The sequence below is a fragment of the Botrytis fragariae genome, assembly GCF_013461495.1.
Source record: "Botrytis fragariae strain BVB16 chromosome Unknown tig00000274, whole genome shotgun sequence".
In the NCBI taxonomy this organism is placed as follows: domain Eukaryota; kingdom Fungi; phylum Ascomycota; class Leotiomycetes; order Helotiales; family Sclerotiniaceae; genus Botrytis; species Botrytis fragariae.
Genome location: NW_023501007.1, coordinates 169,924 through 193,110, shown reverse-complemented (window position 1 = coordinate 193,110; position 23,187 = coordinate 169,924). Strand labels below are relative to the sequence as shown.

The following is a 23,187-nucleotide window of genomic DNA, read 5'->3' as shown; positions in this document are numbered from 1 at the left end:
CTCATCTCATCTTATCTCATTGTTCCTCTGTTCGTTTGTCTGTTGATCGTCTTGTTATGTGCTATTATGTACATACATGTACATATATATATATATGTATTATTTTCTCTCTCCATAGGTATGCATATATATACTATGTACTGAATATGTACGAGTATTTCTTAGGTAAAATAGATATTGTAAGAGTACAAGCGTGTGTCTCGAGACCACTTTTGATCACATGAATGAATACATACATAAAAGTTCACTCCCTAATACCCCCCTTCACCTTCCACATAACCCACTCCCTCATCCAAATCTCAATCCTGCACTCGGATCCCACGTCGTTTGTTTCGGCTGCGCTTGCGTCTGTGGCGGAGGTGCATTTTCCCCAGCACCACCAGCACCACCGAATTTAATTCCCAATTCCGGATTCCACGTTGCACCTGCACCCCCACCCATATTAACACTGTTTGCAAATGCGCCTGGCATACCTCCTACATTCCCCACTCCCCCGGGACCCCCGGGACCCGCTCCCCCAACATTCACAGGCGTACTCTGCAAGCTCGCTCTTTGCGGAACCGGTGCTTGGATCGGACTCAATTCTCTCCTTGGACTGGGCACTTCTCCGCCCTGCATCTGCACCGGGATGAGCGGTTGTGGCGGCGGCGGCGCATGATGTCCCCCTATACCTCCTCCCCCGCCAACTCCTGGTTGGGGATGATGTAAACTAAGACTACTCATCGGTTTCAACGGCATACTTAAATCCGCTTCCATTCTCCTTGCCTCCTCTCTTCTATCCTGCACAAAAGCCTTACAACCATCTCTAAATCTCCCTACTATCTTCGCCAAATCATTGTAGAACTTCCTTCCGCCATCTACATTATTCACGATTTCTTTGTACTTATAGTATGCCATTTCAAGTTTCTGTAAGGCCTGTTCTCTCTCCTTCGTGCTTGTATCTCCGGCTCTAGCTTTAATGAATGATGCATTTGCGATTTCCAATTGTTGGAGGAGCTTTTCCTGTTCTTCCGATTCGGTTTTAAGAGAAGTGAGATCTGCGTCGTAGGTATGGGAGAGGCGTCTTTCAAAGAAATCTTCAAAATGAGCTGGAACAACAGGTGTTGAAGGATATTCTCGTTCCAAACGAGCAGTTTCAGCTAGGATGCTATGATTTATATCATCCTTTTTTGCTTTCTCTCTTATAGCTTCGATTTTCCTCCTCCTTCTACTCTCCAATCTCGAAATCTCATTAAGGGAATTCCTAAGTTTGGAAACTTCCCCTTCAAGGTTAGGTGGTATGTTAACTCGTCGGGAGCTAGGGACAAAATTTCCAATATCCCGATCTGAACTGGTAAGAATCTGAAGAATAGATTCATACTCGCGAAATTTGACGATAACAACTTGGTCACTATTCGCTGCACTTTTGAAATAACCTTCGATCTCATCCACTTGAGTATATAGTTTTGGGGATGCGGATCGAGAGTCCAAACGAGCCCATCTATCACTTCCGAATTTTCTCAGTAGTCGATCATTTTCAGATGCTTCTGATTGTAATAGCTCTTTAGCTTCGAAAAATATACCTTCATCCGACGCCTTGAGCTTTGCAGCATCGGAAAATGATCGATTGATACGACCAATTGCATCTGCTTGACGTAGCTCTTCCGCATGGGAAAGCAAAGTAGGAGGAAGACCCAAAGGCTTCTCAAGGGCTTGTAGAGAGCCTGGGAGATTGAGGGAACGAAGGGTATCATGGATGCGGGTTGTTAAAATCTCAAGTTCGTCAATAATATTGTTATTCACAATTCGATCGCGGCGTTCTTCGTAGATACTGGCTGCTACATGAACAGCAAAAGGCACAAGTTTGGAGAACAATGGCGGTCCAAATTCTTTGTGATCTCCAAGAAAAGTCATGGGTTCAGAAACTTCTTTTGGGATTATAGGGTTGGCCATATTTGCTCGTTCAAGGCGTTTTAGTTCGTTCTTAGGTGGTACGGGATCTAGAAAGTTAGCTGGTATCCGAGTAAATACATAATCGTCCTAATTATTCGGGTTGGATATGGGGGCAAGCCCCCAAACCCCATAGCTTGCTCCGCTCGGAACTTCTCATATTACAATTTGAGGATGGCAATGTGGAGGCTTTCTCCGTGCTTCACTGAGCCGTCATAGCTCGCTACGCTCTTGTAAAGAACAGTGGGAATGCATAGAAGCCGCGCTATACCCTCCTTCCCCGCTACGTTTTTCACCCACCAGCAAGCTCTCGAATCTCCATACTGCACTGCGCGCGGAAGCTTACTCGCATTTAAAAATAGTCTGCCTCCACGGCAGTGGCCCCCGGAGGGCTAGCGGAGCGTCACCCAATCAACCAACTTAGGAGAAACAAAACTTACCAAGATAAATTAAATCATTATCCTTCTCAGCCCTTTTCAAACATTCCGTCACCGTATTCTTCAACAACTGCAACTCATTTGCCACGGCTTTATTGACATATTTTATTTCCTTGATTCCCTCATTGGCGCAAACAATACTATCTGTCAACCTCGCTACCTCCTCTCCGTATTTTCTCTTCTCCAAACAATCACACGCCATGCGATATTGTGCCGCCGCCGCAAAATGATGATGTTTAACCGATGAATGATGTAGCCATTCCGAACTTATAGCATTACTCTTCATACCCCAATCCGAAGCTTGCGAATATAAATCCGACACTTTTGCAGCTAGTTTAGCCACTAAAGCATCTTTGGTCCCATTTCCCCGTGCTCTTGCCCAAAAACATTCTTGGGCTTGTGCTAACATAAGACTTTGAAGACACTCCAGTGTATCATCATCCATATCTTCTGGAGGAGAAGTGCGCAACTCGGGTATTATTTCCTCCTTTAAATGTTTGAGTACCCCCGCCGCCAGCGAAAAGTTATTACAAGCAATTCTCAATCCATCCGCCGTTGCTCTATTGGCAGACATGGCGAGCTGGGAATAGAGAGCCGCTAGGTTGAACATTACATTTGCGAGTTCGAATTTGAGGTTATTTTCCACGACGAGTCGGTCGATGTTGTATCCTAGAGCGGGGTACCATGAGAACTCTACTCCGATCTATTCAGATAAGTAAGTATATATATGCAGAACGTAGAGGACTGGCATACATCTATAGGGAATTTACCCCCCAACCAGGAAAGTTGACCCGCATATGCTGATATCTTTCTTATTCCAGTGGTATGAGGTTCCCTAACATGAATAGCATCTCTTCGTAAAGCATCAATAACCTCAAGGTCCTGCTTGAACATATCCGGATGTTGGTCATATTTGGTGGATATGTATTGCTTTATAGCATCTGATAATTGTAGGTTGGTCGCCTTTCGAAATGGCAGAAAGAGAATATTGCTGCGAGTTGATAAATTAGCTTGTGATTCTGCTGAAGGTATGACATTAGACGTAGAGTCCTACTTACCTAGCCATGATGAATTTCGATCGACTTATGGTTGTCTATGATTTGAGGGGAAATCCTTCTGGACGTCGACTTCTCCCATGGTAAATAATGCGGGCGCATTTTGATACAGGGTCTCAGATTGCGCTGGGATCAATAAGGCAGGAATTGAGGCCACAAGGCATAAATATTTGATAGACTGAAAGGGTGGCTTCACAAGCAATAGTGAAATCATGAATATTGTTTGTTTATCTGCCAACCTTACAAAGATTGGTAGCGATGTTGACCATTCAGTCAATCATCCACATCAAAATCAAAATCAACTCACCATTGTGACCTACAGTTTAACTTTTCAGGCATTCGGATATCAATCTATTCTCCGTGAGAGGTCTCAGAACATGTGCCACCGCAGTGAGACTTCCGTACCGTTGATGCTGCACTTCTAGAATGTACAGAATCGTGCATGATGACCCAGCCAGGCGAATAACTAACAGATTCGATCAAGAACAACTTGGATGGGATAGGATGGGAAACGAAGAACATCACACCTAACCTCGAATATGATTGAACACTGAGAAACCACTCAACTCACTCTTGCTCTCATATCGGTCTTCGTATCATGCCCGAATTCGCAAACCCCTTTTGTCTTTATACCGAGTCCAGGTCACTACGATTGCAACCCCCTATTCCTCATTCAAGCCATTTCCGAAGCCACCTTTTGGGATCTCGAGGGTCTCAACTCCACATGCTCAGTAGAAACTCCAGAGAGAAATTACTTTATCAATATGTGACAAACAGCCATAGTAGTACCGTACCAGATTATGATCGAATGGGATGGGAGCATGGCAGATATAATACGTTACATCGTCGGAAGTACCGTGTGCGTACTCATCGAATTGCCATTCACCCAAAAGATCATCCGAAACAGAAACAACGACTTTACATTGAAACTTGGTTCGGCCCGTTGCTTTCTGAAAATCAGTGTACACCGTCGATGAATGAAATATAAAAATAAACTCAAAAGCAATGCCGAACGTCGATCTTTTCTCTTACCTTGACAATCGCTGTTTCGAGAGGCTGGTTTGAAGAGGTTATGATGCTCATGTTGTTAGAAAGAGTGCCGAGAAGTTATTACTCTTGGTCATGGAGTTGAAGATTGACGTGATTGTACTTGAATATTACTTGATTGAATGAAGCACTGATTGAAATGATTGAAATGATTTGCCCCTATATGACGATCGTTGCGGGTTCTAGGGAGATAGCTGGTAGATGTGATTTCTGTTATCCAAAGAGGTTAGTTGCTTTGGATTTGGAAGAGATAAATGCTGATGTTTTGAGAGGCTTCTTTCTGTCCACCATACCGTACTGTATCGTCGGTAAGGAGTCATAACATTGTACAATTCTCTCTAGTGTAGAGGTTTACGAGGAATCATACGTACATCTATCGAACTTTACACAAACTTCACACAAACTTCACACAAACTTCACTCCCTTCACTTCACTCCCAACAATCATCAATTTGCATGTAGAAGCGAAACCCCCCTTGTCTGTATCCAAAACGTCACCACTGATTCACTGCGAGATATTTATAATCTTTGCACCGAAACCAATGTTCATCTCGATTCTCCAGACTTCAGTATCGTCATGTTGATTGATCGATCAATCAATCACCCACCAATCAATCTATAAATAAACACGAGGTACCTAGGTAGTACTCTACCGTCTTGTGTGTTCCAGCCGGTGTTGTTCCATGGTCCAATAGTCCAATAGTCCACACACATCTAGACATCCAGACATTTATCAGAATCAATTTTTGGATGCAGCCACCACCAGCCAGATCTCGAATAATAATGATAAATACCTGTCTGTCCCCACTTGTCCGCGCACTCCCCGCCCGCAGATGTCTTACCTTTTGGTTGCTTTATCCGGCACTAATCATACTCCCTGGGCAAGTTTGTTATGTAGTATGGAGCGCTGTGGTCTCATGGCCAAGAACAAATCCATCACCCCTGAGGGTAGTACGCAATCTACAAAGCACCAGGTCTGCAATTTACAACCTTCATATGCCAACAACAATATCACAATCACAATCTCGACGCAGCGTCCAATCAAATCTCATCTCAAGATTACTAACCCACGGAAATACGCTTCCCTTTTCAGTATGCACTATCAATATCAAATTTTAATTGGAGATATCGAGAAGGGATCATTTGGAAGGCTTGGATGGTATTGGTTGAACTCGGATGGTTTTATAAAAATGATTAAGTGAATGAAGACAGGATGAAGTCTTTGAGGAGAGGGAAGGAAATTGAGGAGAGGGAAAGAAAGAGAGAGAAAGGGGAAGGTAGATATCTAGATAGATATCTAGATAGATGGTAGATATTTCCTGGCTGAGTCCTCTCTCTCTCTCTCTCTCTCTCTCCCGCTGCAAGAGTCAAGACTCAAGACTCAAGTTTCAAGACTCACGGGCAAGACTCAAGGGCTCAAGACAGTCTCGATTCAGTGAATTTCATTATAATTCGTTGCAATTCGTTGCAATTCATTCCCAGCATTAATTCAATGTGTGCTATGTATCAACTAGGTAGTATCAATACTACTTATTACATATAATTTACTATTTCTACTACTCAACCATCTAACTTTTCTATTTACAAGGTTCATCGCTCCGCATTAATGTTTAGGGTAACTGCATATCAAAATATCAAGCTTATCTTAGCTCGACTTTCCTTCTTTTTCCACTTTGCTCTATTTGGATTTGGCTTTTTAATTTCTTAGATCTGCCCTACATGTTAACCTTCTTTTGTATCTTCCTTCTTTCTCTCCTACATCAATAATCTCTCTCTCACTCGTTCCTGAACTTTCGTCTTCTCTTTCTTCTCAACAGGAAGAATAACTGTCGTTACATACACCTCTCCCTTTTACGCCTCATTTTCGTCGACTCGCTCTCGGGGCTCTCCGTACGTATCTTTCCACCACGTCATAGAGAATCTGGTGTTACTGGCTTGCAAGTTATCCATCTCCCAACTTCACAATGGGCATGATAGGTACGGGTACCTCAATATCGCCTAATAGGTTGATCAATCCTCGAAGTCCTTTCACCCGCATTGCGCTATTCACATTCATTTGCCTCACAATCATCTTCTTCACCGGACGACCTACACCAGAGAGACTGCATCAAATTCAATCAAAACTCAGTCCAAGTTCACAAGAAATTCTTACCACCCAAAACGGTTCTCCCGATTGTGCCGTCAATTCGACACACTTACGTGAACTGAAAGAAAAGTATGGTCTCGATGATAAAATCGAATATGCTTCCAGACAAGTTAGATATCATCGACAAGATATTGAACGAAAATCCATTACTAGACTTGACGAACACTTATTCCCTCGATATTTCGATACAATCAACATCGAGAAAGACACGGCTCCTACTACGAAATGTCTGAAACCACTCGATGTACCGGTCCCAAAGTCTGCTATTCCTGCAGATGTGAATGCTACTGAGTTCCTCTTTGGCATTTCGACCACCTACAAGAGAATTACTGATCCAAAGATTAACCCCATGCTCGATTGGTCGCATTGGTTGACCGATGGTCATGGAAACTCTAATGGAGGTGGATTGATCCTACGATTGGTCGATGCTTCAGAAAAGGAAATCAACGAAATCAAGAAAATGTTGAAAGCATATGGAATCGATGCCAAAGTCTACACTGCAGACAGTAAAATCGAAATGGCCGAGCGTTACTTCTCTCTCCTACCCGCTTTATATAACGACAAGTCCAGAAAACATCGAAAATGGCTGGTAATGTGCGACGACGATACATTCTTCCCAAACATGGATGCTCTCATCAAGAAAATGGCAACCTATGATGCTAGTGAAGATTTATATATTGGTAATCTTTCTGAAGATGTCGGTAGTCTTGCACGCCATGGAAGCCAGGCTTATGGTGGAGCTGGAGTTTTCTTTTCTGTTCCTTTGGCCGCGACAATTACAGATCTTTTCCCTCAATGCAGCACTAAACAGAAGGTCGAAGAAGCAAATTCCGGATGGGGTTCTCAAGGTGATATCCTACTCCGAAAGTGCGTATACGAAAACACCGAAGTCCGTTTGACTGTCCTTCATGACATCTGGCAATTGGATATTGTTGGTGATCCATCAGGGTTCTATGAATCTGGTATCAGACCACTTTCTCTTCATCATTTCAAGGGAGGAATGTGGCATGAAGCTCAAGTTTTCGAATCCACTAAAATTCAACAAGTTTGTGGTGAAGATTGTTTCCTCCAAAGATTTCAAACTAGAGATAACTTTATTCTCACCAATGGTTGGTCCATTGCTCATTATCCCAAGGGTATCGATTTCAACCTTCATCAAATGGAAAGGACGTTCAATGCATTAGGTGATGATGGAACAGGATGGAATCTCGATTTTATGTTTGGACCTCAAAGAATTCCTCTTCGTGAAACTGGACGAAAAGTTTCATGGGATCTTGCTGAATCGGAATTAAGAGCAGATGGAACGGTTAGACAAACCTATATTCGAAAGAAGGATGATTGGAGGTGGAAAGATCACAAGGATGGAAAGAGAATGTATGATGTTGATGGTGTGTTGGAATTGATTTGGACTCTGTGAGGATGTTATTGAGTTTGACGGAGGAGAATATATGTTAATGGGAGAGCAATTGATTGATGACTTATTTATACATTCTATGCCGAAAGGGGCGTTTCTGGCTTCTTGCTCTAGGGATGGAAAATCGGATCCTCCCTTTTTTGTACACACTCTTTGGCGAATCCAAAGTAGAATGGGCTGGGTCGGACTGGGCTAGACGGATAGTACCAGAAATGCATGGGTATGGCGTTTTGTCGAATACATTTATATGGAGTACATACTCGAAGTATGAAGAGCGGAATAGAGAGGGGAAGAAAAGAAAATTTATAGAGGTATACATTATCCAGTAACTACAGATAGAATATGGGTAAGCTTCCTTGGTTCTTTCAGCGTTTGAGTGTTAGATGAGAATGAGACATAGAAGAGGGAGAGCAAAGAATAGAAAGTCTTTAATCACAGAAATTTTGAATTGGGAATTTTGAAACCTTTTGTATGATGTGATGTAGTACCAAGATGGGGGTCTTCCAAGCCAAGAATGAGAGTGGACGATGTGATGACAGCGCGTATCGTATCGTAGGGCTGCACTGCACTGCACTTACTGTACATCGATCGTAGGGTAGGGCTGAAGGAAGGATGGAGTAGGTTTTGTACGTCAAAATTTACGTCAATTTACTTGGCTAGATGGGGATGGATGGGGATGGGGATGGGGATGTGGATATGGATATGGATATGGATAGGTGTCGTATTAATTTTATTTTCTATTGGATACGAGGGGAGGAGGAGAGGAGAAGTGTGCGAGAGGATGTTTATATATATACATACATACATATATATATATATATCTATCCACCCATCTATCTATCTACCTACCTAGGGATAGCGGTAGGTAGGTATTCAAGATCATAAGATTCGAACATCGGATTTGTACGAGTAGACTGTCTAGCTTTTTGGAAAATTATTGGTTCTTGGGGGATGGTGGAGGGGAAGGAGGAGTTTTGTTATTTATATTTATATTTATGTTTGTGTTTGTGTTTATGTTTATGTTTGTGTTTATGATTATGGGTGAAGTTAGGGGGTGAGTGAGTGAGTGAGTGAGTGAGTGAGTGTTCTTGGCGGTGGGAATGCGCGCATGCATACTAGGTAGGTACATAGGTATATGCATATATGCATGCATTCGAGGATGGATTGATTTTTCCCGTGCTGAAATTAGCTGATGCGATGCGACGCGATGCGATGCTACGATATGCTATGAGCGTCTCCGATTGGGATGCCAAGTAAGTTAGATGGATGGATGTGTTGATTTATGAAATCATATCACGTCTTTCTTTGTCTTCGTACTTCATATTCTATCTCCATCACAAACGCGACTGGGCTTTGACCTAGCTGGCTACCTACATTCCATCTCTCCTTCATTCCCCATTCTCCTTCGCTTCCCACCAATATAATTTCTCCCCCGTAATCCATTTCCCCACCGATGTTCCTACAAATCCCTTCAATCCCTCTTTAATCCTCTTGTTCTCCTGTTTGCCCTTCCCCTTGAATTTCGAGCTTCCCTGGCCTTTTCGGTGCGGATCCGGTGCGCTGGATTGTTTAATCATTGCTCGAACTTTTGTGGAGCTGATTTCTTTTCCTTCGAGTCCTGGAGCCATGTATATCTTCTTATCTTCTATCCATTCCTTTTTTCCTCCTAGACTGGGTAGTTCGTGTTGCATTTTCGATAGGTATGCATCTTGGTCTTCTTTTGTACAGTCTTTGTCGATGCGGTAGGTTACGCGAAGCTTGTGGCTTGAGAGGAAGGGGATAAGTGGAGAGAGATCATGAGTGGGTGGATAGTATTTAGGGTTGAAGACGCGGATTAGAGTGTCGTAGCCAGTGCAATGGATGTGTGTTGTTGAGGGTGGATAGAGGGAGGAGGCTTCTATGGCGGCAGATTTGTCGTGGAAATAGGGGAGAGATGTTAGACCTATATCTATATCGATTTTAGGCCTCGAGTTGGGGTTATCGGAAAGTAGGGATTCAGATGAAGGAGATTGGGGAGGGGAAGATTTGAGTTTCGTTCCGCCAATTGACTCGGATTTGGATTCGGATTCGGATTCGATGTCTGAGGACTCGGCGTCCGAAGAATCGGATTCAGTCACTTCGGATGATTTCCCATTCGAACGATCAAGTTTCTCTTTCTTGTAATGATAAGCCGAATGAGGATAATACCAACTCGTCAATAAATCATTCGCAAAACATTCCATTCCCACTAATCTCTCCTCCAAACTCGCGCCGGTAATCTTTTTATCGGCATTTTGGGTACTGAGTAGGATTAATAGCCTCGCGTTTGTGTGACCTAATTCGGAAGAAGAGTAGTGATCGTTTAGAGCGGAGAGACAAATATGCGCGTGTGCAAGAGTAGGCGGGTTAAAGGAAGAATCGAGTATGTAGAGGGTTTGCGGGATGTTGGGATTAGAGGGAGATGGGTGATCTCGGTTTGGGGGTTTCGAATGGTCTAGAGATTCGTTTGGGGCGGTACTAGTGGTCGTGGGAGGAAAGTAAAGGGACCCGCGATAGGCATCGTATGCGTCGAAGGTAACGGAAGTGAGGTTTTTGGGGGTGGGAGGGATGGGGGGTAGTGGTGTGGGCGGAGATAGGGTACGCAGGATGCGAAAGGTAGAGGGGGAGGAGATGAAGGATGAGAGATTACTAGTGTAGAATGCGATGCGAGAGGGTGACGGTGTCATTTCTAGTTGTGAATCTGAGGGCGAGGGTGAAGACATGAAGTTTTAGTCAATGTCACAATTAACAAAAGTGATGCTATCGTTATCGTGAGCTGTAGTGATTGCAAGGCTGAAAGCTTCACGATCAGCTATCTGAGATACGTAAATTATTGGCTACTAATGCAAGGCTGACAAACGCGTAAACATCATGCGGTGTGAGTTGCACAGAAAGTGCAAATAAAAAGTGGTGACATCATTGAAGCATTGTGCTTCACTCGAACGACGATTTCCTTACTTCAAATGCTTTCTCTTGTTCAAGAGTCTGAGCTAAGTAATTGTCAAGATGGTTCTTGTAGAGAATTGGATGCCTCCCTCAAGGGAAAACTGGGAATTAATCGTTTGGGGATTTCAATGGTTTCCATTGGTTTGTAGTCTTTTTCTCTCCCGACTGTTATCTCATCTCTCTCTTTATTTAGGGCTTACATTTCTCCTATCCCTTTCATTCAATCACTCTCCTCCATTCTCTCATATCCCCAATGGCCCATGCTCACTTCCAACCCATAGGTAACAATCATTCAATGGGTTCAACCATGGTACGGTGCAGGCAAGACCTCATCAAATAGTCGATTTAATCTTCCAGGAAAGCTGGGCTGGATTACGATGGAACTGCCTGGGCTGGTGACTATGCTGTACATTATGTATACGTTGCCCAAGGAGGTGGGGTTGAATGCCTTGCCTTGGGAGAATAAGCTGATGGCGGGGCTATATGTGAGTTTCTTTTCTTTTTTGGGAGGGCTACAAAGGTGTTGGGAGGAGTGAGCTGGCAGAGGATAGTTCTTGGTCTGACGATCAAGTGACTGTGACTTAGTGGGGGCGAAAGAGTTCGAAAGGGAGAGTTTAGCAGATGATGGACCAATGTGTCGATTCAATGGCCATTGACTAGTGGAATTGAAAGAACTCCTCTGTGGAAGTGAGACCAGATATTGAACTAGTGGCGGAATAAAAGTCGGCGCGAGCCTGAAAGAAGCAAATTGATGGATCTGTGCTAACGATATGTCAAAAAATCAGACCATACATTACATCAATCGTGCTATTGTTGGCCCTCTTATCTCTCCTTCTATGTCCCCCATACATTTTATAGTTTGGCTTTCGGCGATTGCCTTTCAAGTGACAAATGCTACATCACTGGGGTGTTATTTTGCTGGTTATGGGCCTCTTACAAGAGCTGATTGGTAATTTCTCCCTTTATTCCATCCACTCCCACATGGTCTTAGCATGGACAGATATATGTCATAAGTATAGCATACGAGTGGCATGGCGCTTCTTTAGCGGCGCTAACCATCTTACCTATAGGAAACCTACATCGGGAAATCCATATGTAAATGGAGCACGTATCGAGTTAGGCATGATGATTTTCTTTCTCGGTCTCGTAAGCAATATATTTCATGACGATGAACTACGTGAAATCAGACGCGCGGCACTTCGAAAACAAGCAGCACAGAATGACCCTTCAACCGGAAAAAACAAAGGCAATACCAAAGTAGACAAAGTGTACATGCTTCCTCAGAACGGTCTCTTCAACTATATTTTATATCCTCATTATTTCTGTGAGTGGATCGAATGGGCTGGTTTCTTCATAATGGCTGGAAGTGGTTGCGTGCCTGCAAGAAATTTTCTCATCAATGAGATAACTACGATGCTACCAAGAGCTTTACAAGGAAAGGCTTGGTATGTAAAGAGGTTTGGTAGAGAGAAGGTTGGGGCACGAAAGGCTATAATACCGGGGGTTTTGTGAGTCATGGAAGATGGATCGGATTGGCGGTGAGGATCGTTCATGAACAATAAAAGTTCTCCGGTTTTTCAGACAGGTTCTAGAAAAGTTCTGGATGGCTGCATTTTAATCCCTAATTCTGTTTTGATACTTTCTTAGAGTAGTGCATAGGGCAGAGACGGAAAAGGAAGGGTGGAGAGAGGCTGGAAATGAGTCCTCGTTGATCAGGACGAGAATAGAAACTGAGAAGAGAGAATTGACCAAGTAGAAGAAAGTATGAAAGTATAAAAAAGACTAAAAGTACGAGAAGCATAAGAACATACATTAACCTATATCACCCGAATGATATACCTCAAGATATCCCCTGATCATGGAAAGGCATTGACCAATGAAGGATGATTATGTTTAAGCGAGAATTTGAAACTCCACCTGGAGAGTCAGTTTTCCCGACGTCTTCGATTGATGCATCACGACTCATTTTCAGCTCGTTGCCACTTACTTGCACAGAAATAATTGCAATCTCCGTTGGAATCATTCCAAATCTCGATAGCAAATTTGAAAAGGTGGCCAGAGGGTTCTCAATCATTATATGTTATTTCATCTTCATATCAATGCATGAATTGAACTCGAACGCATTGAATTGAGTCCATCCTAACTTTCAAATTCCAATTTAAGCAGAACGATCTGCACAGACTTTCAAACGACGGTTTGTATCCGATTTCTATTCCGATGTCATATCTTTCTCATTCTAGTCAAGATCGATAGATTCGATACCAACCATTCAAATCCTATTTCGAGCATTTCCCTTGCAATTCTTGTTCTACGCTTCTTCTACGGATGTTCGTCGTTGGAATCCGAAGTTTCGAAGGCTGGAAAAGAGCATGTTGTCCACGTGACGACAAGGTCCATCCATGTGTTAAGCGTTTGCCCTATAATTCATCTCAAGTATTATCATCAGTTAAACTACTTTTTCCCTGCCGTTTCCATATGGCTCAACGGGCTTTATATTATGAACTCTATGGAGAGTCCGGAGGATCTACGTCATTACGGCAGATGTGCGATGATTTTCCATGATTTTCCGAAATCATTCTTAAGGGTCCACGTTATCATGCATTGATGCACACATGGGCTTTCCTGTCAAGTTTTAACTTCTTCATTTGAGAAGCCAGCCACTTGGGATCCATCGTTTAGTATGATGGTTCTCCTTTGATATAGTTATTTGCTTTTTTTCAATCACCGTGTTCAGCAAGACCCTTGATTGTGGACCTTGGGTAGAGATACTTTCGTACGCAGATGGCTAGGTTGATAGATATTGCAAGGAAAAGAAGAAATTATGTTTCCAAGGTTCAAGGAGATCAAGATTCGATATACTTTTACCCGATGGTGCTTAGAATTGGGGAAAGTGGTTGGTGAAACGAGAATATATATCTCTTCAGGTCATCCGTTGAAGTTATTTTATCCCATCATACTTTACAACTCAATCATCAATCGTAATACATCAACTTCATACACACCCCCATACTTTATATATTATTTTTTACCAGACAAACCCATCATTACGGCTAAGCCACTGAGAAAGCGTCCCTTCTATATTCTACCCTATCACGACTTCCCTTCACCCCACTTAGACATTGACGCAGAGAGTCTCAAGTTAACAATGTCAGGAGAAGGCACAGACCTTCCAATATTCCAAAGTAGTAAAACTATGGATGGAGATGTTATAAATCGCCCTGGTTCTTCACAACAACAATTGGTACCAATTGCACATACTATATCGTCTCCTTCTAGGGCATATCAAAAGGATACAGCAATGTGGTCGCCTCCCCTTTCATCACATCCAATCATGTCACCACCAGATCTCACCCCACAACACCCTGTCTTCTCCTCTGAAGATCTTACAAGACCAGCTGCAGGTCTAAGAAGAAGGCCATCAGTACCTCCACCAAGAAGATATTCCGGCGGCGATTACGACCCCAAGCTGAGTTTCACATCTGAGTCAGGAAGAGCTCTTCGTGCTCGAGAAGACCTCTACTATAGCGATCGGGAGAGAGAGAACTCAATGTCATCCCGCACACGTGTTCGTGATGATCATCCCCATCCAGATTATCACGAACGTTCCCGTCCCCCACGTACATATCGCAATGTTGTAGGATGGGAAAGTGGACCTCAGAAATCATATTTTGATGATTCATCAAGAAGTGATCTTGGCAAAGATCGAGACTTGGAAAAGGGGATGAGAGAACCAGGTGCTGCACCTGAGTGGGCCAGTGGTGAGAGGGTTAGAAGAAAGAGTACAGACGAGAGTATCGACGGGTATAACTACGATTCGCATAAAAGGAGTGGAACGAAAGGAACGATTGATTTGAACAATTTGACACCAGAAGAAAGAGCTATAGTCATGAGGTTACCATGGACACAATGGATGAATAGTAATTTCAAAAATCGTAAGTCTTCTCATCCTCTTTTCCATCGTGCACATACTAACCATGGACAGACTTCGTAGCAACAATCGGTGAATTCGTCGGCACAACCATGTTTCTCTTCTTTGCTTTTGCCGGTACTCAAGTAGCCAATATCGACAGTAACACAGTGAACACTACCACAGGTGCTGCAACAGGTTTCAACGTCGCAGTTCAGCTTTACATCGCAGTTATCTTCGGTTTCTCCCTCATGGTAAACGTATGGATTTTCTTCCGTATTTCTGGTGGTCTCTTCAATCCCGCCGTAACCCTCGGTATGGTACTCGTTGGTGCCATCCCTATTCCCCGCGCTGTCTGTCTATTCTTCGCCCAGATCCTCGGTGGCATAGCTGCTAGTGGAATGGTTCTCGGTCTCTTCCCTACTACATTCAATGTACGAACTACGCTCGGTGCTGAAACATCCACCGTACAAGGTGTCTTTATCGAGGCGATTCTGACAGCTGAGTTGGTATTTACCATTTTTATGTTGGCGAAGGAGAAACACAAGGCGACTTTCATTGCGCCAGTGGGTATTGGTCTAGCATTGTTCATTGCCGAGATGGTCGGAGTCTATTATACTGGTGGAAGTTTGAACCCAGCGAGAAGCTTTGGTCCTTGTGTTGTTAGTGGATCATTCGATAAGGAACATTGGATTTATTGTAAGTTTCTTCTGCTACCTTGGCACACCTGTCTTCCTTACCCTTTCCTTTCCATGCATCCACATTCGACACCACTCATCTGCCTTTCTCCCATCTCACCCCATCTCCAAACTTAAACTAACATTCTCTACTAGGGATCGGACCAATGGTCGGAACAGCCATCGCAGTATTCTTCTACAAATTCATCAAGATGCTCGAATACGAAATGGCAAATCCAGGTCAAGATGGAGATGCAAAGAATGATCCTACACAAAATGAAAAGAAGCGAGAACAAATCTTGGAAGAGAGAAACAGGAGATACGAAAAGAGAAATGGAAGTTTAAGACCGGGAAGTCGGTTGAGTTAGATCTCAAAGGATCAAAAAAGGAAAATGAGGATAGGGTGAGGAAATTGAGAGGTCTCAGGGGAGGTAATGAGGAGTGAGGAGTTCGATTGGATGTTGTCTTGTCTTGTCTCTCTGTTTTTGCCTTTGCGAATGCTTGCTGCCCTTATACACCGATTACCTGCTTGCTCTACTGATTGCTTGCTTGTTTGTTTGCTTGCACTTTACACGGCACTTCATTTACTTTGGCTTGGCTTATCGCCGGTGCGAAAAACAGGAGATGGAGGAATTAATGAGTTATAACCTCGAGGGTTATTTGTATTTTATACCTAGCACTTTATTTAGAAGTTTGCACCAATGAATGATAATGACAATATATATATCTATAACATTTACTTTACATTACTTGCTCTGTATTAATATTATTTGAATTTGGTAAGCAATACCGTGATGTGTGGAAAGTTAATGATTATTCTGCTCTTCAACTTGATCGTGGCTTGAGTCTCAACATATTCGCCCTCCTTTCCAATTCGACGGGGAGTCGCAGTGCTGACTCTGAACAGCCTTGAAGCCAAGGGCAAAGGTATTAGAACCAACGGAGGAAGTCTCCTTGAGATCAATCCCGATTTACGAGAGTCTTTGAGACTACATGACCTCAAAGATACTGTGCTGGTACATCGAAGTGACATGATTTATCTTCAGATCAAGCAATAAGTGGAACTCTTATCTTATGAAACATGAATTCCTTGTCCCCCCCCTCCCCTCCTTCCAGATAAGAAGATTCCTTCCCCTAGATCTTCCGCATCTGATTCACAAAGAGGATACTAATGGTAAAATGACACCAATACATTACATCGCGATTCTAAAGCCATTTCTTCATGCCTATTCTTGCAGAGACCGGTAATGCATGGACAGTCGACTTCTAACCATGAACCAAGATGACGAATGCCAAACAGCAACAGAGTCACAAGCGACGAGGGTGTCAGGTTTGCGCCTTTTGGCTCGTGGGACCTTAGCCACAATATTTACTCCGAGGATCCAAATTGCAGAAGGGTATTCAATGGTCTAGACTGGACCACCAGGGTAAAGTCCGAGAATCGGGAATTTATGATGTTGGAGACGATTCAGCATCGAAATGTGTGATCTTACAATCTTTGAGATCGTGTGAGTATTTTGCTCAGGAGTAACAATTCGAAGCTCGAGATTGTAAGGATGTAGTCTGGAATATTGAGACTGCTGAGCTCTATGATATCTCAAGCAAACTTGATCTCGGCATCGCTAGGAAAATATTTCCCCTCCCAAGATGTAGTACTGCTTTAGTAATTTAGGATTTTCACACCAAGTGGAATGTAGTTCCCAGATTGCGATTGCTGAGTTGTTTGGAAAGAAGGAGATGGAATTGTATATAGATGATTTACTAATGATTAAGGTCGAGGACGAGAATCAAAGATCATATTGTATCTACACCAGGCGAAGGAGAGATTCGGAGGTACTGAGATTCTGAGAAAGGTAGACAGTATATTGACTTGAATATTCAGGTATAATCAAATAATCAGATGAATTCTATATTGGCATGGAATTAGATATTCAAACGAGGTGAGGTTATATATGAGATTTATAGGAATTCGCACATCAAACGGGTCTAGAATTAAACGGAATTAATGCTCAATCACTAACCGTTGCTTCTGCAGGTAGGTGTGAATTACAATCTATGTCTACCTACCTACCTTTTACACTATAAGACGAAAACTCAGGTAGATACTCGAATATTTTCAAACACCGCAATGATAGCTTACTGATATGAATCAAACATGTCCACTCTATCTCACCGGGAAGTGTAACCAAAGATCCACAGAACAGATGATGTTAGATCCCCTAGGAACTGTACAGTATATAGGTAAAGTATGCAAAGTTTGTACGCCTTTTAGGATTCCGAGATTCTGATGTGATGTATATAGATTTGAATGACCAAAGTGTCTTAACTGTTGGAATTAAGTTTGGGTTGTTGAAAATGGACTACTCTGGTTATTTGATATGGGCTCGTTAGATGATGATGGAATGTGAGAATTGTCATCCGGGATATCATAGAGCGAATAGAAACTTTGTCGTAACCACAAGCATGTACGTGGAATGGGATAGAGGTGATATGATGTGGTGAGATGGGATGGGATAGAATTGATATCAGACATTCTGGCATATAATGCATTCAAGTAATCCCACTCGGCCCAGATTATCTTGCGAATAGTATTTAATGGAAAAATGAATGTGTGTGTGTATTGTCCGCATATAGAGAGAAACATTGACAAGTATGTTTTATCTTTGATACAAAATTCAACATGTGGAAATTTTCTCGCATGTCTATCCCGCGTGAAGAAACACAAACTTTCATTTACAGCAATATAGCAAAGACACGACACCCAGGAAATAGCAAGAAATGAACTGAGACTACAATTTCAACAGCGGGAATACCGAGCATTCCGCAAAAGGTTATCCCGCGTTGAAGAAATCAATGTTTCACATTTTCACTTTCCGCCCCTTTTGGAAGCAGATGCACTGTACGAATCTGTGTATTCCTATTCTTCGCATGAAAGCTATATTGCTACCCAGTGTCTTATTCTCAAGTATATGATGATGTGTTGATACGTATGTATAATCTCGTGTTCAAATATCTCTTGTCCTCAAGCCACAGATACATACATACATACGTTTCAAAGACAAGTACGTACCTCACATTGAATATGCGCGCTTGATGAGGATAGAGTGAATGGGTTTCAGATAAGCCACACATGCATACGTAAACCGAGAGATAACTTTATTTGACTCGTGGAAAGTAAATTTGGGAGATGGTGTGATGTACTAATCATGCAGGACTAGTACAATTTGAAAGAGAGAGGATTGCTTTTTTGCCTTACTTCCTCTCTGACGGACAAACTATTGGCCAAAAGGAGCAATCACATGATAATATCCCACAATTCGAATCCGAGATATATCACATTTCCATTAAGTTGGTCCAAATGTGTCTATCTGCTTGATTTCTGCATCTTCTTCTCAAGATGGTTAGAGCTTGATTGATTGGCTACCCTTCACTTTGGCTTATCGGAAAATGAGACATTGTCTTGGGCTGAATTCAAGCCATTTTTCTTTGAATGTTAGTTTAACATGTGAAGAAGTGCGAACGATTAGGTAAAGTGTATGACTGTGGCGTATGATGTGTGGTGGCTGCGTAAGAAAGGATGGCCCAAAGAATAGGAATTTGGAACTTGGAAGGGAGGAGAATGTGAATGAATGGGATGAATGAAGAATGAAGAATGAAGAATGACAAGAGTTCATGGGTGTTTGTGAGAGGGTAGGTTGGCTCGAGTAATCGATCAACGATAGGATGGGAGAGAATCTTGAATTCATCAAAAGTCTGGTACTGATATTCGTGGAACTGTGAATATCCCCCGTACCAAGAGATACCAGGATATACACATCAAAAGGTTGATGATGTTAAATCCACAATCACATGATTGAATTCCCGTTTTCTTTCCTTCTCATTCCGTGTTGATATACCGAAGTGCTACAGAGTACTACTCTATACAAAAGCAGTGTCACGTGTATAGCACTACCTGGTAACTACCAGAGCTCAAGGTCAAGCTTCTTAGAAACTACTACTACCCCATTTCACGTTTCACAATACCCCGGATTTCAGCACTGTTCTGTGCGTGCGTACATACATGGCAAGAAATGCGAGTCAGTAATTCAGGAGATGAATTTCCCTTTCTGTAGGATCTCCAGGTTCATGCACATCTCGAATAGATAACCAACCGCTTCTTCCTTCTCTTAAAAGGTAACCAAAGCTTAAAAGGGTAAATATCAACGCCGTAACTCCGATCAGATATCTGAAATGCATTTATTATATTCCATCACATCGCATCGCATGGCATCACATTAACATAGCGGTATAAGTAACGAATGATGAAAGATTGATGAAGGTCAGGACTCCGAAATGCGGGGAAGAATCACAAGACTTAGGAGACCCCAGTTATGTATCTGAGCAAATAGCAGCGGCCCCATGAAGAATTTAATATTGATGTGATGGAGTTATGTTGTGTTGCACTTGCCCCGCATCAATATACCAGGTACGCTTAGGTTTGAATGTAATTAGTCTGTCACTGGACGGATGGAAATGACTTGATGATCATACCGATGCCAATATCAATACCAACACCAATACCAACACCAACACCAATACCAACATCAACATTCGTACCAATCTATCAGGAATAGGCGATTGCCTCGATCCAAAAACACAAAGCTACCAAACGGGAAAGCTACACAGCAAGACAATCTACTCCCATGCCCACATACTATCAAATCCCTCCTTCGGGAAATTTCATCATCAGTGATACTTACCCAAACCTGTCAATCCCGTAACCGTGTTCGCATCTCCGATTTTCCGATGGGTTCCCGCGCATTCTGATGCCTTTTGCAATCCGCAACGTGGACAATTGAATGGTCCAAATTTCTCAAGATACTGTAGGTAGATAGATAGGTGGTCACTAATGCGGGATGTAGTGAAACCAGATTGCAAACGATTGGTATTTTGATGCTGATACCGCGTAGATAATACTTTACGTTTGTTCTGGGTGCTTTGCATGCCCAGGTATTTTGCGCTCCGTGCTTTGCATGCTTTGTAGAAAACCATGTAAGCTCTAAGGATGTATGCTCGGTATGGTGACACAATATCGGAAGGATGAATTGATGGATGCATTAACCACACGATCAAACCTCCTTGCCCTATCCAGATACCAGATATCAATGCAGCGTATACGCACAGATAATTAGGCGACCTGGAATCTGTAACTTGATGTACAGTAGGAGTGTGTGGTATGATCCTTGGCCTTTGAGTGGAAAGGAATCCATTGAGACGGAGGTGTGGAGGGGGTGGAAATATGATGTGTCGTGTGGTATTTTGCCCTTTCCCTCTCGCTTTTGCGATTTCTTAATCTCGTTTGAGATATTAATGAGCTAGTTGTGCGTATGTACGAAGTACTCCGTGTGTGCATGCAGGATTAGATTCGGGAAGAAGCGGGTTGGGCTTGTGTTTAGGTGTGCTGGTGGGGAGATATGGAGATGTTTGGATTGGGAGATGGAGATGTGCTGTACGTACCTACCTACAGTATGAGATTTGATAGTTTGAGGTTAGTATATCGATGTTGGGAAATAGGGGGAACACGTTTCCAAACGAGGCACATGGGCTGATTGATTAATATTGATTTAAGATATGGAAGTACAAATTGAAGGTTCCTTCATATTGGGTACCATAGATTAGACACCCATTTTGAATTTTTGATGAGAGATAGGAACTCTAGGAAGGAATTTGCTCGTACGATGAAAAAGTGGGTGGTTGTAACAAAGTCGTAAACTTACTGTATCAAGGTAACTCCCCTTGTTAAAATTGTAAATGGAGACATCTGAAATAGGTCCACCAGCTTGCTCTATCTTGCATTGATGACGGAACGATTCCACTCCGCTCCATTGGAGAAATTTCGATTGATACTTGAAGTGATATTAGACAAATTAGGTCGATGCTAAATTGAGGATGGATAGTTGACGGGTAGTTGCGATTCTACAAATCGGTCCATCTCAATTATTGGATTCACCGAGACTCTATCAAAGGTTTTCATTTAGAAGCCCCGAGTCCAATCATACCGTAGGAGGTAGTATCAGAAGGTTCTTTACATTCTTCAATCGCCTCAAATGAATCAACTACCACCCCTCCCTTCTCCCTTCTCCCTTCTCCCTTCTCCTTCTATCTAATCTAGCATCGAATGACACTAATAAACGATGTAGTACCCGACTTGAACCGTGCTTCGTTGATCTATGAAGGATAGGGGAGGGGAGGCAAAATAAGAAGAAAGTCGTAATCAACTCGGGCCGTAAATTGATCCCTTTGACTTGAAATTACATCAACCAACAGCCGTGCAAGACTTGGCAGTTGGGTGATCAACGAGAGGACAGGGGATTTTGGGAATGGGATTGATTCGTTGAGATTGTCAAAATGGTGAATCGTATCGAGTTTCTTGGTTTGGACTGTTTAGTCTCTATTCATTTGACATGGGGGTACGACTTTGGATGCTTCCGCGATGGTAAATGAAGGAGAAGCGATCGAGGGGAATTCTCGTTAATAGTAGGTACTAGGTAGGTAAAGGAAGAGTTGAGGGTTACAAGGGCACTATGGAAGAATCATTTCTACTGATTGCAAAATACAGAGTAGAGTAGACAAAGAAGATGCTCTGACGTAGAGGTTACCCCTCCACGAACAAAGAATTTTTTAGTATGAGAGCCACCCAAGGGGATCAGGAGCCTTAACGATTGGTTCTCGCGCTTCTTGGGAAAAGGCTAATCATACGATGCCTCATCATCGTCATTGACACCGAAAAAAAGTTTTCTTTGTTGTTTTAATTATTGGCATTCTGTAGTCTCATCTCGAAAGATGGTAGCAAACCCATGTACATCTTTGTAGCTCAGAGGAGTGTTGGTGTGCCCGACGAACCGGTGTGGCTTATATATGCCTTGTGTGATGCTGTATGCATCGCGCCAATTTGGATATTAGTCCGTAAGCACTTGAAAGGAAAGGCATGAGTATATAATAATAGTAAAAATGGAGAGTAGAAGAGTAGGGATCCAATATTGCGTTCTGCTAGAAATCCAATAGAATACGGAGTAATGTCCAAAAGAGCATTGGGTTGACGGAGCATTCGTGAATGGTTGGCTAATCGAAGAATGGTCGATCGGGAAATCGTTCAAAATAATAAGAAATGAAGCATCATATACCATACCGGCCGGTACATCTATACATTGTCAGCCCCCTCTCCGCATTGTTCAAGGATTTAGATGGTGGGTTTTCATGGAGTCATGGACGAGGGGATGGCTTAAAAAAGTATGGTATCTGGATTGTCCACCGTCTTAGAAGAGGGTTGCACAACAGCCCGATTCCTGCTTAAGCTAGCAGCTGTACACATAACAAAGGATCGGGATAATTCCAAGGTTAATAAAGGGTTTTTGGATGTCTTACTGCGGCTATGAGATAAAATAATTTGTGTGTTGTGTCGTTGTCGTACCATCAATGTATATCTGTTGAGATGCTTCAATATGGATGAATGCGAGAATCATGAAGCATTGAAAGTCCATCGTGAGGTGAGATTAAGAAAGCTCGGTACCGTATCTCTTCTCTTCACATGTGCATCAGTTGAGGCTTGGGAGACAGAAAAAAGGTTATCATA

The 23,187-nt window shown here is 42.7% G+C and overlaps 5 protein-coding genes across 5 annotated transcripts; 3 read left to right on the top strand and 2 right to left on the bottom strand.

The window, feature by feature from the left end:
• Positions 1–288: 288 nt before the first annotated feature.
• Bfra_012362 (putative ph signal transduction protein) lies at positions 289–3,432 on the bottom strand (the record flags this gene model as incomplete). Its single annotated transcript, XM_037342679.1, has 4 exons — positions 289–1,979; positions 2,370–3,069; positions 3,120–3,357; positions 3,425–3,432. 4 exons carry the CDS (start codon positions 3,430–3,432, stop codon positions 289–291), a joined length of 2,637 nt encoding a protein of 878 aa, XP_037187401.1.
• Positions 3,433–6,431: 2,999 nt separating this feature from the next.
• Positions 6,432–8,030, top strand: Bfra_012361 (putative glycosyltransferase family 31 protein; the record flags this gene model as incomplete). Its single annotated transcript, XM_037342678.1, has 1 exon — positions 6,432–8,030. One exon carries the CDS (start codon positions 6,432–6,434, stop codon positions 8,028–8,030), a length of 1,599 nt encoding a protein of 532 aa, XP_037187400.1.
• A 1,385-nt stretch (positions 8,031–9,415) lies between these two features.
• On the bottom strand, positions 9,416–10,768 carry Bfra_012360 (putative cytidylyltransferase family protein; the record flags this gene model as incomplete). The annotated part of the gene is made up of 1 exon (XM_037342677.1): positions 9,416–10,768. The coding sequence occupies one exon, from the start codon at positions 10,766–10,768 to the stop codon at positions 9,416–9,418; it is 1,353 nt and encodes a 450-aa protein (XP_037187399.1).
• Positions 10,769–11,051: 283 nt separating this feature from the next.
• Positions 11,052–12,503, top strand: Bfra_012359 (uncharacterized protein; the record flags this gene model as incomplete). The annotated part of the gene is made up of 4 exons (XM_037342676.1): positions 11,052–11,132; positions 11,273–11,476; positions 11,777–11,940; positions 12,062–12,503. The coding sequence occupies 4 exons, from the start codon at positions 11,052–11,054 to the stop codon at positions 12,501–12,503; spliced, it is 891 nt and encodes a 296-aa protein (XP_037187398.1).
• A 1,633-nt stretch (positions 12,504–14,136) lies between these two features.
• On the top strand, positions 14,137–15,943 carry Bfra_012358 (putative mip family channel protein; the record flags this gene model as incomplete). Its single annotated transcript, XM_037342675.1, has 3 exons — positions 14,137–14,923; positions 14,974–15,597; positions 15,732–15,943. 3 exons carry the CDS (start codon positions 14,137–14,139, stop codon positions 15,941–15,943), a joined length of 1,623 nt encoding a protein of 540 aa, XP_037187397.1.
• Positions 15,944–23,187: the final 7,244 nt, after the last annotated feature.